At 41.0% G+C, this 15,645-nt stretch overlaps 1 protein-coding gene across 3 annotated transcripts in view; it reads left to right on the forward strand.

Annotated features, from left to right (window-relative positions):
• The window catches only part of NADK2 (NAD kinase 2, mitochondrial), a 36,731-nt gene extending 21,142 nt beyond the window's left edge, over window positions 1-15,589 (forward strand). Inside the window, exons 7-12 of one of the 3 annotated variants that reach the window (XM_087773293.1) lie at window positions 907-989; window positions 3,339-3,505; window positions 5,707-5,762; window positions 5,846-5,899; window positions 6,369-6,492; window positions 12,722-15,589. In XM_087773293.1, coding sequence (XP_087629419.1) covers window positions 907-989; window positions 3,339-3,505; window positions 5,707-5,762; window positions 5,846-5,899; window positions 6,369-6,492; window positions 12,722-12,860 — 623 coding nt within the window. In that variant the 3' untranslated portion in view covers window positions 12,861-15,589. The remainder of the gene's footprint in view (window positions 1-906; window positions 990-3,338; window positions 3,506-5,706; window positions 5,763-5,845; window positions 5,900-6,368; window positions 6,493-12,721) is intronic. The other 2 variants (XM_087773291.1, XM_087773292.1) reach the window with 2 other exon arrangements.
• Window positions 15,590-15,645: the final 56 nt, after the last annotated feature.

Genomic DNA, 15,645 nt, shown 5'->3' on the forward strand with positions numbered 1-15,645 from the left:
CCCGGATTAAGGTTTTTTAGAAGGGAGTATTTTTTGTTTCTATATGTTTATTCCGGACTATACATTTAGAACAAGTTTCCAGTATTAACAGTTAATTTAGAGATGTTTTTAAATAGTATTATCTGCTGGCACAGTACCTGAGCTTTTTTAAAATGCTGTCTCTTAGGGTTACTATAGATACTTGGGGTTACCACATGAACATTTTACCATGTGTTTAGCTGCTCCGCACTAAAAGCGTGTGTGTGTGTGCACGTGTGCACATGAGCACTCTTAACTTGTGCTAAATTTGAGGTAGGTTACTTCACAATTGAAAAAACTGGTCAAAGACTGCCAGCAAGCAAATGATAAATTAGAAGTGAGAATCTCTCCCTGGGTAATTCTTTGGTCTTCAGACAACTTCAACTGTTCTCTTTATGATGGACTGAAGATGCATGATTCTATCCTTAACCCGTGTCTAGCACTGCATTTCATCACTGAGAAGTCCTTAGTCAACATGTACAATTTGTTATGCCCCTTCAATTACTCTGGTATAAAGTCTAGTTCTTTGAACTTTATCAGAAATGTCTGTTAAGTCACTGTCGGTGAATTTAACTAGGCTGGAAGAGTGACTGACAGAACAGAAGACTTCAATCTGTCTGGTTGCCCATGAGTTTTCAGGGAAAGCAGTGTCTGAACGTAAATGTCATTGCCTCATTGACCTTGGTTCAAATATTTTTAGTCTCCGGTAAAGGACAGTGACTGGCTACAGACGAAATCAATGAAAAATTGAGTCCTTGAAGAAAATGGAGCACTAGATCTAGAATACACACTAAGGCAGCACAGCGTGTCCTCCAGTGAGTTGTGAATTGTTTTTGAAAATTTGGTTTTAGAGCCATGATTCAAAACTGTTATATTCGATATCTGCAGGATCTGACATTTCTGGTCCACATCTTTTACCGGTGAGAGCACTCAATGAAGTCTTCATTGGGGAATCTCTTTCATCCAGGTATGTTTAATTGTTTGTTGTTGCAGCAAGGCACAATTGACTTAATTTCTTTTTATCACATTGCAATGGACAATCAGTGATGGGAAGTCTTTGCTGTCAAATTTCAGTTCTGGTCTATGGATATATTACACTGGTTGTATTGTTGCTGATTAAAAAGTGTATTTTCAGAGATGTAAGTGCGGTGATATTAATTTCTGGTTTTCCACCTTCCTGTCTGGCTATTCTTTCATCTTTCATTATTCCTGGCTGTTTTCTTTCCTCTTGATTGTTTTACTCCTTTCCTCGTTAGTTCTTATGTAACCAAATGCCTTCAGTTACTGTCTTTACAGTGGATTGAAGATTTAAGTATCTGTCCTTCAACTGCCTCCTCTCCTGCGTCTCTGCTTAAATACCTTTTCATAAGCTTTTAGCATGACCAAGCAGAAATAGCTTTTAATGTGACCAAGTATTCCTTTCCCTGCCTCTCTGTCATTAGAGGCAAACAGTATCAGCCTGCCTTTCGCAGAAGCTTTGTTATTGTGGGAAAACACTTATTTCCTTGTTTAAGAAACGAGTTCATATCAAATCCTGGTACTGCATTATCCAGGATACCTTTGACTGTCCTTTCTGTCCCGAGTATCAATGCATTTCTGCCAGCCAAATGGTAACAAGAGGGATGTGGGGAATGTAATTGGGGCTGTGGGAAAGGAGTTAAAACATGATCCTTGGTCAGGATTTGGCCAAACTTTTAGTTGTATTTTATATCCCTTTTCCCCTTTATTCTGTATCTTTTTTTAAAAAAAAACTTTATAGAGTGTAACATCTTCTTGTGTTTGTACAGTGCCTGGGACACTGTGATTGCTGCTGGAAACAGTATAAATGTTCCATGAGTGCTTTATCTTCCATCTGGACTGCAGCCTCAGACTGGCAGAAGGAATTAGTCTCAAAGAGATACAAATTTTGCTCTCTACTAAGTCAAACCTAATTTTATCAAGATTCTAAAAAGTTTCTTTAACATACAGTGATAGAGGAACACAAAGCTGCTTTCCAACACTTCATAATAGCCCTCTACTTCTGAGTGTCACAAATACATTGTGGTCTTTGGTTCCAGTATATTTGAGAAGCATTGAGGAACACAATGCCTGTATGAACAAATCTCTAGTAATAGATTTTGTGTTAATAGCACCTACACTTGAAGACTTAAATAATCATGTCACACAGATGAATCTTCTGTAAGGCTCAAATAGACGAGTCTGATGTATATTAAGACAAAATGCGTCTAGGTGCTTCTTTCAAGGTCTTATTCTGCATGTCAGTTAAGAAAACAAGGAAATCAAAGGAAAAAAAAAACCCTTTCATACCCAGCTTGCAAAAATTATCTTAAACTGAATCAAGCTGTGCACCTGTGTTCTTAATTTGCTTCCAGTTCTTTCATCTTCCCATCTTCCCAAGAGTGAGTACACAAAATGCCCTTAGTTACTAAGAGCCTAAACTGTTTGACACCAAATATTCAAGAGGTGTATTTCTAGTCAACCCAGACTGAAACATTCATCACCTAAAACAGCTCAGTAAGCTCCTTCTACTAAGAAAGGTGAAACTCAGTCGTGCTGAACACAGTGAATGCAGTGTTTTTCTAAGAGGGTATCTGTTAGTCTGAAGACTATATCATACTGTTTGGATTAGGCACTATGATCATCAATAACTTCAGTTCATAAATATACCCCTGGATGTTCTGAAGCTTACAGAGAGAGACTGCCTGGTCTCTCTAGGGCTAACATTAGGAATCCCCTGCAACATGAATAATCCTATGCAGAATGATGATTGTGCCCCAAGACTTACTACATTTGAGTTTTAGGAAGAATTTGTCCTGGAGAGAAACGTAAGCCTGCTGACTGTTGTAAAACTAAAACTGTTCCTGAAGAATCACAGTGGATTTTTAATTACTGAAGTGATCAAGAATTCAGCTTGAAGCCATGCTGTTACTTACTGACGTTGGAGTACCTTATCTCTTAGTGTTCCCTGATGTAATTTTATGAGACCCAATCACAGCATAAACACAGTTTTTCAGTAGTTCAACAATTAAGCAAGGAAGGTAATGTATTTGTAGTTTCATTTGTAAGTCCAGCAAACCCTGCTTGTGTATGAAGCGATTCCCAGATGAACCAGAGAGTTCTTTGTGCATAATTTAATACGAAAAGTGGCTGCAGAAAAGTGGCCTAAAAGTTCATGCTGCAAATCACTGCTGTCCATCATAAAAACTGCTATAAAACAGTGAATCAAAAGTGGCTGCCAAATTGGAAATGCTGTGCAAAGCCTGTGAAATTGTCATCCAGATTTGAAACTAACCCCTCTAAATTTTTATGTGCCTGATAAGGCTGTGTGTTCTGTCTTATTCAGGGAGAACTTTAAGTCCTGCAAACCCAGTTTTAAATTCTCGCTTCATAGGGCCTCCTATTATGAGATATCAGTTGATGATGGTCCTTGGGAAAAACAGAAGAGTTCAGGGCTTAATGTGTGTACTGGAACAGGATCAAAAGCATGGTAAGTGCATGTTGCTGCTTTCATATAAAATATTGCTTTGGATAAGCTAGATGGACCTATTTTGCTTAGGCATTTTGTCCATACTTGAGACTTTCTTGGGCTATGGGTAAGTCAGTGCATGGCAGTTTTGTCCAAATATTCTCACTGTTGGTATGGTTCAAAGCTGTCTCAGGCGTATGAGAAGAGCAGAGTATCCCTCACTTGTAGGTGTGGAGAGAAGAGTTGAAAGGGTGAGAAGCTGAGGCATTGAGACAGAAGTTTACCTTAGGTGTAATTTTGGTGAAGGAGGTTCGATGCCGCATGTGGAGATGAATGGTTGGGGGTGGTGAGGGAAAGAGATTCTGCTCTGACTTGTAGAGGATATTGGGGGGAATCTCTGAACTGCTCTTGTTGGCTAAAATTAAAATGCTTAGATAAAGTAGCTCAGAAAACTTACAAAAATCTAAGCACTAAGAATGGGAAAACATGTACTTGGAAACAGTGTTAAGTGTTCTCTGGCACATCTACTGTCCATTCTCCTTCCAAGCCTCTTTGCTCTTTCAAACTTAATTGAAAGGCCACAGTCTCCTTGCCAAAATATTCCCCTTAAACAAAGACAGGCATATCTAAGCGGAGCTGTGCTAGCTTAATCAAAGGGCTAAATTATCTTAGCTTCAGTTTAAACAAGCTGCAGTACTGCATGTAAGTCTAATCAATTTAGTTTTGAGATGTCAGAGATGTGTACAGTGAGAGCCTGTTTCATTTGGAAATCTGGCTGTGCTTATAGTTTAAAGTTGTACAACAGTCTCTGGATTTATGTGGCAGGCTAAGATGAACTAAAACTGAAGCTTTTAATGAAATTCAAAAATGAATATTCATGCTGTAACCATGGTTATTGGGTTTTACTCTTCATTGTAATTCAGAATTTTGTATTCAGTCAGCATAACTTAGTCCTGGAGGCTGCCAAGGATGAAATTGGCACACTGCTAGGGGAACTTTCCTAGTGTTCAGTACCTTGGGAGTGTACAGTCTTAGTTCAAAGCTGTTCTTATGCATTTCATTTGCTTATACACTCTGTGCTGAGCAACCCCAGAACCAGGGGGCAAACTCCAGGATTACCCATCTCCATTGCTGTAATCAGTGTGTACTGATGGACTTGTCTAAAGTGAGGCCAAACCTCAGTGGGGTGATCTTCCTTAGCCTGTGGTTTAGGGACTCTCCTGGGATTTCAGACGTCCTCGGACTGAGAGGCATTTAAATGTCCAAGTGCTTCCTTCAGCTGCCAAAACTTGCATAAAAGGATGAGAGAAAGAGAACAATTTCAAACTGTGCATCTCAGTTTCTTGCGAGCATCTGCTCAGGCTTGCAGGTAGGCAATAAGTGTAAGAGAAAGAGCCTTGGACAACCACCTTCAGCAACTCTGTGGTTTGTTAGATGTGTCATGAATGTCTGTTGCAGTCTGAGGTGTTTTACTGCCGTGACAAGTGCTGGACTGAGGATTTTAAGCTGTATTGAGACCTGAGCAACTGAGATGTTCACAGTACTGCTGCATGGAGGCTGTGCTGTACCTAATCCCTTTTGAGCCTGGGCACACAAGGGACACTTTTATTGGAATTTAGACTTGGTTCAGACTGAGGCTTTATGCTGACTTGTGCATCCAAATGTGGCAAATGCAAAAGTGTCTGATCTGACTGTTCCTTTTCTATATACACTGATTATTGTGAGATTCAAGCGCACACTTTAGGGTGTGGGCAAAGAGGCATAATATTTATGAAGGAGTGTTGGGTCCCATAAATGAGAATTAACAGAAGGAATTAATTAGCAAGAGGTGGATAGAAGGGGTAAGAACACACAATCTGTAGAACTGTCATGCTTCAGTTTTTTTAATGCAGACTTAAATCAACAATTATTGGGGTTTTAAGGCAGGAGGATTATTGACAAGGAGACTACATCCTGTGTATCATGCTCCTCTTTCCTGAAGACTTCACTTAATTGATTATTAAGTTTACAAAGCCATTGGTAGATGTCAAACCAAGAGTTAATTTAAGGCTTTTTTTGGAAGAAACTGATGTCAAATCACATTTCATAGCATTCTTTATTTTTTTTCTTTCTCATGTTGAACATAGTTCTTCATCTGTATGCAAGATTCTTTGTTTTGTTTTTGTTTTTTTTTCTTCCAAGTTGTATTGCTCAGCAAACAAGACTTCTACTTCTCTGTCTAGGTCCTATAATATTAACAAGATAGCCCATCAAGCTGTTGAAGAGATCCTTAAAATTGGTGAGTGAACAGTGTGGCATTACTGGCCAAGTTTATATAAAGATACACCTATCTAATTGGGGCTCTTTCTCTTGGCTCAACAGCTAAAAAGCATGGAAGTTTCAATATGCCATTGAACACGGAACTAGTACAAAAAGGTTAGTGAAAAAGGCAAGATTTCTTTAACATATCTTAACTTTGACCAGTTCATTTTGTTCTTACTCTTAACAATCAGCACTGCTTCCAGTATTTTAGTGCTCTTGCAATATTAGTCTTGCTTACAAACAGTATTTAGGCACATTTGGTGAAAAATGTCTGACTTTATATAAAAAGCACTCATTTAGACTTTTGTATGTATAGATCTTCAGGAGAATTTCAGTTCTTCTGAGATTTGAGACACTTAATATTTAATCACCTGAAGAGAACTGTTTAGTGTTGGTCATGCAATAGAACTGAAAGGAATCTTCTGTAAAATTAATTTTTTTTTGCAGGTGAAGGCTATTAAACTTCTGGCAAGACTCAATATTCCCTCTCGATAGGGAAGCTGCTCTTTCCTAGAGGAATGTGTGTTTCTGAGAATACCTTATTTTCTCTGGAAAAACTAATGGCTGATTTCTCTATTTGCAGTAACAAATGATTACAATGAGTCCCTCCTCTACAGTCCAGAAGAACCGAAGATGTTTTTCAGTATTCGAGAACCTATTGTAAACAGAGTTTTCTCAAGTAGCCGGCAGCGTGGCTTCTCTTCAAAGTAAGTGTTGGCTGTAGCGGTCACTGAAGAGTTATTTCATATCCTTCCAGTTGCAGGGAATGATGAGGGAAGACACAGGAAGAGCCAGCAGATCAATAGCTGGCTCCGAGCCTGGTGTCTCCGGCAAGATTTCGGGTTTTTTGATCACGAGTCAGTTTACATGACACCAGGCCTGCTGGCGACAGATGGGGTACACCTGTCTCAAGGGGGGAAAAGGATCATTGCACAGGAGTTAGCAGGTCTCATTGAAAGAGCTTTAAACTAGATTTGAAGGGGTGAAGGGATAAAACCAAGCTGGCTAGAGGTAAGCCTGGGGGCAGCACACCCACATTTGAGGGACAGTGTCCTAGCAAGGTCCTTCGGTCTCCCACCTCAGTGGAGGTAGGGGATGGAGACCCATGCAGCAGCAAAGACACATGAGTTAGAAACCACGGAATTGCCTGAAAATGGTCGCGTTGGAATTAGGGTTTCTCCCTCAAAAAGGTGGTGGGATCACTAGCCCAACTGAAGTGCATCTACACCAATGCATGCAACATGGGCAACAAACAGGAGGAGCTAGAAGCCATTGTGCAGCAGGAAAACTATGACATAGTTGCCATCACGGAAACATGATGGGATGACTCGCACAACTGGAGTGCTGCAATAGATGGCAATAAACTCCAGAAGGGATAGGCAAGGAAGGACAGGCGGTGGGGTGGCCCTGTATGTTAGGGAATGCTTTGACTGTCTAGAGCTTGATGATGGTGATCACAGGCTTGAGTGTTTATGAGGAAGAATCAGGGGGAAGGCCAACAATCATAGAATCACAGAATGCTTTGGGATGGAAGAGACCTTTAAAGGTCATCTAGTCCATCCCCCCTGCAACTGGCAGCGACATCTACAACTAGATCAGGTTGCTCAGAGCCCCATCCAGCCTGGCCTTGAATGTTTCAGATATCATGGTGGGAATCTGTTATAGACCACCCAACTGGGACAAAGAGGCAGACAAAATATTCTATAAGCAGCTGGGAGAAGTCTCACAATCGCTAGCCAGTGTTCTCATTGGGGACTTCAAGTTACCAGGTGTCTGCTGTAAATACAATACTGTGGAGAGAAAACAGACCAGGAGGTTCCTGGAGTGTGTGGAAGGTAACTGCCTGACACAGCTGGTGAGGGAGCCAACTAGGAAAGGCTGGGCCTGCTCTTTGCAAACAGAGGAGGGCCAGTGGGTGATATGATGGTTGGAGGCCATCTTGGGCATAGCAATCACGACATGGTAGAGTTTTCAATTCTCAGAGAAATAAGGAGTGGGGGTTGGCAGAACTGCTACCTTGGGCTTCTGGAGGGCAGACTTCGGCCTGTTCAGGAGCCTGGTTGACACAATCCTTTGGGAAGCAGTCCTGGAGGGAAGAGGAGTCCAGGAAGCTGGACATTCTTCAAGAAGGAAGTCTTAAAGGCGCAGGAGCAGACCATCCCCATGTGCCAAAAGATAAGCTGACGGGGCAGAAGACCGGCCTGGCTGAACAGAGATTTGGCTGGAGGTCAGGAAAAAAAGAGTTTATGACCTTTGGAAGAAGGGGCAGGCAAGTCAGGAGGACTACAAGGATGTCATGAGGTTATGCAGGGAGAAAGGGGCCAAAGCCCACCTGGAACTTCATCTGGCCACTGCCATAAAAGACAATAAAAAATATTTCTACAAATACATTAGCAACAAAAGGAGGGCTAAGGAGAATCTCCATCCTTTATTGGATGTGGGGGGAAACATAGTGACAAAGGCTGAGGAAAAGGCTGAGGTACTTAATGCCTTCTTTGCCTCGGTCTTTAATAGTCAGACAGTTGTTCTCAGGGTACCCAGCCCCCTGAGCTGGAAGACAGGGTCGGTGAGCAGAATGAAGCCCCCACAGGAGTTGGACTCGATGATCTTTGTGGGTCCCTTCCAACTCAGGACATTCTGTGATTCTGTAGTCCAAGGGGAAATGGTTAGTGACCTCCTATACCACTTAAGCACACACAAGTCTGTGGGGTTGGATGGGATCCACCCAAGGGAACTGAGGGAGCTGGCAGAGGTGCTCACCAAGCCACTTTCAATCATCTACCAGCAGTCCTGGCCACCGGGGAGGTCCCAGTTGACTGGAGGTTACCAAATGTGACGCCTGTCTACAAGAAGGGCCAGAAGGAGGATGTGGGGAACTACAGGCCTGTCAGCCTGACCTCGGTGCCAGGGAAGGTTGTGGAGCAGATCATCCTGAGTGCCATCACATGGCACGTATGGAACGCCCAGGTGATCAGGCCCAGTCAGCATGGGTTTATGAAAGGCAGGTCCTGCTTGACCACCCTGATCTCCTTCTATGACAAGGTGACCCGCTTGGTGGATGAGGGGAAGGCTGTGGATGTTGTCTACCTGGACTTTAGTAAAGCCTTTGACACAGTATCCCACAGCATTCTCCTGGAGAAACTGCCTGCTCATGGCTTGGATGGGCGTACTCTTCGCTGCGTAAAAAATTGGCTGGATGGCAGGGCCCAGAGGGTTGTGGTGAATGGCGTTAAATCCATTGGCGGCTGGTCACAAGAGGTGTTCCCCAGAGCTCAGTGCTGGGGCCACCCAGTATTCTGTTTAGTATCTTTATCAATGACCTGGACAAGGGGATTGAGTGCAGCCTCAGTAAGTTTGCAGACGACACCCAGTTGGGCAGAAGTGTCAATCTGCTGGAGGGTAGGAAGGCCCTACAGAGGGACCTGGACAGGCTGGATCGATGGGCCGAGGCCAACTGTATGAGGTTCAACAAGGCCAAGTGTTGGGTCGTGCACTTGGGTCACAACAACCCCATGCAACGCTACAGGCTGGGGGAGGAGTGGCTGGAGAGCTGCCTGGAGGAAAAGGACCTGGGGGTGTTGGTTGAGAGCCGCCTGAACATGAGCCAGCAGTGTGCCCAGGTGGCCAAGAAGGCCAATAGCATCCGGGCTTCTATGAGGAACGGTGTGGCCAGCAGCACTAAGGAAGTGATTATCCCCCTGTAGTCGGCACTGGTGAGGCCGCACCTCGAGTACTGTGTTCAGTTTTGGGCCCCTCACTACAAGAAGGACCTTGAAGTGCTGGAGTATGTCCAGAGAAGGGCAATGAAGCTGGTGAAGGGTCTGGAGCACAAGTCTTGTGAGGAGCGGCTGAGGGAACTGGGGTTTTTTAGTCTGGAGAAGAGGATGCTGAGGGGAGACCTTATTGCTCTCTACAACTGCCTGACAGGAGACTGTAGTGAGGGGGGGAACGGTTTCTTCTCCCAAGTAACAAGCAATAGGACAAGAGGAAAAAACCTCAAGTTGTGCCAGGGGAGGTTTAGATTGGATATTAGGAAAAATTTCTTCACCATAAGGGTAGTCAGGCATTGGACCAGGCTGCCAGGGAAGTGGTTGAGTCTCCATCCCTGGAGGTATTTAAAAGGCGTGTAGATGTGGTGCTTAGGGACGTGGTTTAGTGGTGGACTTGGCAGTGCCAGGTTAACGGTTGGACTCGATGATCTCAAGGGTCTTTTCCCACCTTAATGATTCTATGATTCTGTGTATTTGTCAAAGTATGAGTAATCCAGGAGTCTCCCTTGAAGTGTTCCAACATCCAGTTTGTGTTTTGACGGGCTTGAGTATTCTTATAATAACAGCAAGAAAATGTTTCCAAGTTTTGTTATGCCTTTTTAGTGTTTGATCCATGTACAATCTTACAGAATAAAAGAATCTCACTGTGCCCAGTTTTGGGTGTATGTAATTTCCCTCAGTATGAGACACAGGCATAGACAAACCGGAGTGAATTCAGGAAAGGGCCACTGAGATGATTAGGGGGCCAAAACATATGGTGTATAGACGAGAGACTCAAACGCTGCTTTTTTTTAGCCTGGAGGAGACAAGACTAAGCACGGTGGATCCAGTTGCTGTCTTCAGCTACCAATGGATAGTTACAGAGGAGACTGAGTGAAACTTTTTTCAGAGCAGAATATGAAGCAACAGCCATGATTTTATGGGATGTAAGATTCTGATAAAAAAAGGAAAAAATTTTCACAGTGAGAATGGTCAGGCAATAGAAGAGGTTCCCCAGAGATTGTGCTATCACTGTCCTTGGAGATACTCAAAACTTGACTGGGAAAGGCCCTAAGCAACCTAGTCTTTGAAGTAAGGCCTGCTTTGAGTGGAAGGTCGGACTAGATGCCCTTCCAAACTAAATTATTTGGTAATTCAGTCATTTTAACCTAGGGCACTTGCGGCAGGGGAGTTTTAGATTAGATATTAGGAGAAATTTCTTCACTGAAAGGGTTATCAAGCACTGGAACAGGCTGTCCAGGGAAGTGGTTGAGTCACTATGCCTGGAGGTATTTAAAAGAGGTGTAGCTGTAGTGCTTAGCGACATGGTTTAGTGTTAGGTGTATGGTTGGACTTGATGATCTTAAAGGTCTTTTCCAACCTAAATGATTCTACGATTCAGTGATTTTTCTGGAGCTTGCCACAATTAAATATAAACACATGCAACTGTTAGTTATATGTTCAGAATAACTATGTTGAGAACAATACAATATCTCAGCATTAATTAAATGTTAATTCAACCTTTTATATCAAAACAAATGTCAAAACGAGCTCTGACTCAAAGGAGACCCAAATTCTGCTTCTTTTGAGCCACATCAGTATTAAAACAATATTTTATGACCTAGTAATAAATGACATCTCTGGCTACTGGGACTAGATGTTACAATATTAGATGCCCACTGTGTATGTGTCATGTCTTTAAATGTTTACTGCTTCTTAGTCATTTGGATCTGGGAGTTCCCAAGGGTGAGTATATCTTAAGAGACAGTAAGAGGAGAGGTTAAAATAGGAGCAAGTAACTGCATTTTCATCCATTGGTTCTACAGTACTAAGTCTTGTCTTATTTGGAGTCCTCAGCATGGGATATACTGTAAAAACTATACCGGAGCTACAAATGTCTGTATACCTATGAGGGATATCTGCCCATTTTTCCTTTTTTAAGTAGAATTTGCTGCCTGTCACAGTTGATCTTTAGCTCTTGATAAAGAGCAACCTCTCCCCATTGCTATTCTTTATCTTTTTTGACATCATAGCTGCCCAGAGTGAAATGGAGGAATGGAACATGCCTCCACGTTCTTTTGCAGCATCCAGACTTGGCTGTGTTTTAGTGATGCACAGGCCAATTAAGTTTTGACACTGTGGCTGCACTTCCAAGCTTTTCATATTTGTCAAAAATGTGTCTTCCTGAAAATTTAAGTCACTGGACTGAATAATTGTTGATTAAATTTTGGAGATCAAAACATTGTCTAGACCAAGGCCTAAGTCAGAAGCAATCAAGCACATCCATGTGAGACTGTAGTCTTGCAGCTGCTCTGGCATCACTATTGGTTCCCATCTAGAAATATGAAAAAAGTTTGGACAACTCTTTATTTAATAGTGTTCTCGCTTTCTACATTTGTGAAAGGATAAATTCCAATGATTGAGTTAATTTTCCTTTTAAAGGTAAGTGAAGAGGAGGTTAGTAGCTTTATTCTGTCTTGTCCAGCTCTAAAAGACCTGCCTTAGATTTTAGAAGCTTAAATTAAAATTTATTAGCTTAAAGATACAGTAGTCAAACTCTAATATTGACAGCAATATGCTGCAATGCCTATTTATGATGTCACCTGGCAAGCATTCTGACCTTCACCTTTGTGTTTGAAATTACTTTCTGTTCTCTCTGTGAATGATTCATGTAAATATCCAAATTATATGAAATTTGGATAATATCCAAATTATTTGAATCTCAAGCATTGCTAGTTGAAACTGCATGTTCCACTTAACATGAAGACCATACATTACAATCATAAATTAATTGAAAACTTTTCTGTGAGAGATTAAGCAGATCACTATGAAATGGGATCATCAGTAGCTTTCTTTAAAAAATACATCTGAACTGCAGCTTTCGATATCAAGTGTTTTGTTATCAGCTATTCTCAGAGAATTGGAGCAATAGTCTCCATTTGAACAAGTCCTTCAGTCCTCTCTGGACTCTTTGCTATGTCTATACAAAGTACTGATAGTTTGGGGGATTCTAGTGCTTAGTACCATGCTAAATTCTTCTCTAAATATGCTCCCATGTGATTAAGCATTTATTGACCCACGCAAAGGAATGTCCAAGAACCAGTCTTATTGTTCAGATAAGTGCTTGTGAGAAATACTTGATTTTTTTAAGCTTTTAAGTGAAAACTTATTTTTTGGGTTTTTGCAGAGTCTGTGTCCGTTCCCGCTGTTGGGATGCCTGTATGGTTGTAGATGGAGGAACATCTTTTGAGTTCAATGATGGGGCGATAGCTTCAATAATGATTGATACAGAGGATGCACTGTGCACTGTTTTGCTGGAAGAATGAAGGACCCTAGCGTCTTCTGCTGAAACAATTCCAGATCCACAGAGGGAGCTTTTGGGGATATATAGCACATCACAATGCTGCATTAAGTTGGAAGTTGGCCTTCTTGGATGCAAGAGCATTTGGAGGAAGCTTGAGATGCTTTTCACTCCTTTGGGCTGGGGAAATCTTAGCCTGTTATTTAAGCTCTTTTTGCATCTGGTGTAAAAGAAATACATCAGAAGTCTTACCTCTAACTTCAGTGAAAATTGACATTTTAACCTGTAAGGCAAACACGAAAGAACATCTTTTTAAACACAGGTAGATGGGTTTAAGTATTAAGTCAGTAGCATTAAATATTCAAATGTACAGTTTTGTAGTAACAGTCTGGGACTGATGAAACTAAACGCCTTCATGCATATACTTTTGTAGAAAAGTTGACTGTCAATCTAGCAATTTGATGCAAGGATATATAGATTTTGGTAAATCCTGATGTTGATGTAATAGAAACGGAAATACAAACCTTTTGTATGCTTTTGAAAAATTTTACAACTTTGTAGTTTCATACAACTTGTGACAATTTTTTTTTTGCTCTTCCAGTATTTTTTCTACTTTGTAGATTTACATCAAAAGTAAAAGTCTGGTTTAATCATATCTTGAATGAGGTAGAGCTCTTACCTTTTCTCTTTGGTTAGAGAGGGACTTGAAACCCAAGGGTGTTCTTGACCCCTTTAATAGAAATATACAAGCTGTAGGAAACATGTTGAAGTAAGATATGCTCCTTCACTGAATGGATTAGCTGGCTAGCAGGTGTTCGGTCACAGTAGTGTATGTAGGTGGCTATCATTAAGAAGGATATTTGGCCTTACTAAGCTGAATGGTTTGAATTTTAGGTTCTGAGTTTCTTTACAATTGGAGAAGAATGAGATGTGCTGGGTGCTAGTAGTTGGAGCACAAGTCTCTCAGTTTTCCAAGAATGTTTTTAACTTCCCCAGAAAGTTTAAATTTCCAATCCTGTGCTGAATTCTACTGGTATTAATTGGCAACAAATTGATTTTAATTTTACATGCCTCTGATCATGTGTTAGGTAAGCAAGTTGATAATAAGAAAAAAGCTCTGATCATAGAAGAGGAAGTGACTTTTTAGATAAGGTTTTAGAGAAACTGTGAACTATGACTGCCTTTGAAAGTCTGTGCTGATAATTGCATCGATGAGAGGGCAGAATTTGACAAAGTGAAGATTCCTACAGCAGGAACTCTTCTGCTACATGACTTGAAACAAATGTGTTTTGTCCTGTCTACTACAGATCTATTTCCAAAAGTGAGTTTTCTTTAAACTACTTCTGAACGAAGAGACTTCTGTAACAGATGTTCTCAGGTCTAATGGCAATGTTCTCTCCACCAGTGTGGCCATTCAGTGTATTTATTGCCAATCACAAAATGTAAACTCATCTTTATAGCTCGAGGAAGTGGATAAAGGATTTTTTCCTTCTACTACTTAAGTGTTTGTATTCACTCTAAACCAGAATTTAGAGGAAATTGATTTAACCAGACTATTCAATTCTAGGAAAATGTGATAACTGATGGAGCTTTTTGAAAAAGCTGTCACTGTTTGTGTACATTTCACCTTTTAAGTGTGCTGCAGATTGAGTTATTTAGACTATCTGCTTGAGTTATCAGGATGGCAGACCAGAAGGGGAAAATCAAAGTAGCCAAATACTCTTTCCAAATTTGGTAAGTTCAGGAACTATCAGAATAAAGCTCTTAATGTCTAAGATAATCTGCAAAACTGGTCTAAAGGTAAAGATGCAAAAGACTAATCTTGCTTTAGAAAGTTGGCTGCACACAGACTAGAGTGTTTCAGTTATTCCTAATCCATCCGTAACCAGTTAAGGATGGTTTATGTGCCTCTGTCTAGTACACTAGTCAATATTAAATATTACTGTTAAGATTAAAAAACAAACCCACCTACAACCCACCAATGCCATTAACACTAATTTATGACTTCTAGGACTTTACCACTGCATTAGATCAGAGGTTTAGGTATTGAAAGTGTCCTTGAATACCTGCATAGACAAATTTATGGCAGAAGCCCTGTCTCCTACTTACAGACATTTGTGTGCTGTAATGTTTTAATGGAGACTGATTAGTCTGATCAGGGTGCATACCTCTTAAAGATGCCTGTCATTCCTTATTATTAATGCTGACTAAAAGGCAATGTTTCAGGCCCTACAGGCCCAAGGTATGATCTGGTTTAGGGCTTAGTAAGATTTCACAGTCAAATTCCTAATTTACTTAGCAAAATGGAAACCTGACCTACTCATGAGTGGCCTCTACTGGTTTTGTCTGTATTTAATTGCACTTCTGTTGAAGCATTTACTGGTGAATGCTTGATTTAAATAACTAGAATGATTCAGAGATCTATAATAGATAACAGTAAGCAGCTACCTTTTTTTATTAAAGAACTGTAGAATCCTTTTTAAGGATCTTTTATTACAAAGGATTGCAGTACAGACAACTAAGCTGGTAGACAGTATTCTGTGACAGGACCGAGTATTGGTTTAACACTGATTTAATCTGCCTGGACTGGCAGTGAACTCTGCACCTCTTCTACCTGCTGAATCAAATCCATGGTCTTTTCATTTAGTGCCAGTCCACACTGTGTTCTGCTAAACTAGACCTGTCATTCTTTGCTTTTTTTTAAAAAAGTGGTGTTTATACATTATGTAATAAAAATTAAAAACTTAATAGATACATGAAGCTGTCCTGTTCCTTATTTCAACTTCCAGAAGCGTTTCGTGTGCTCGCTG

The sequence above is a fragment of the Nipponia nippon genome, unplaced genomic scaffold, assembly GCF_047370975.1.
Source record: "Nipponia nippon isolate SJK-2023a ecotype South Korea unplaced genomic scaffold, ASM4737097v1 scaffold_39, whole genome shotgun sequence".
NCBI lineage: Eukaryota > Metazoa > Chordata > Aves > Pelecaniformes > Threskiornithidae > Nipponia > Nipponia nippon.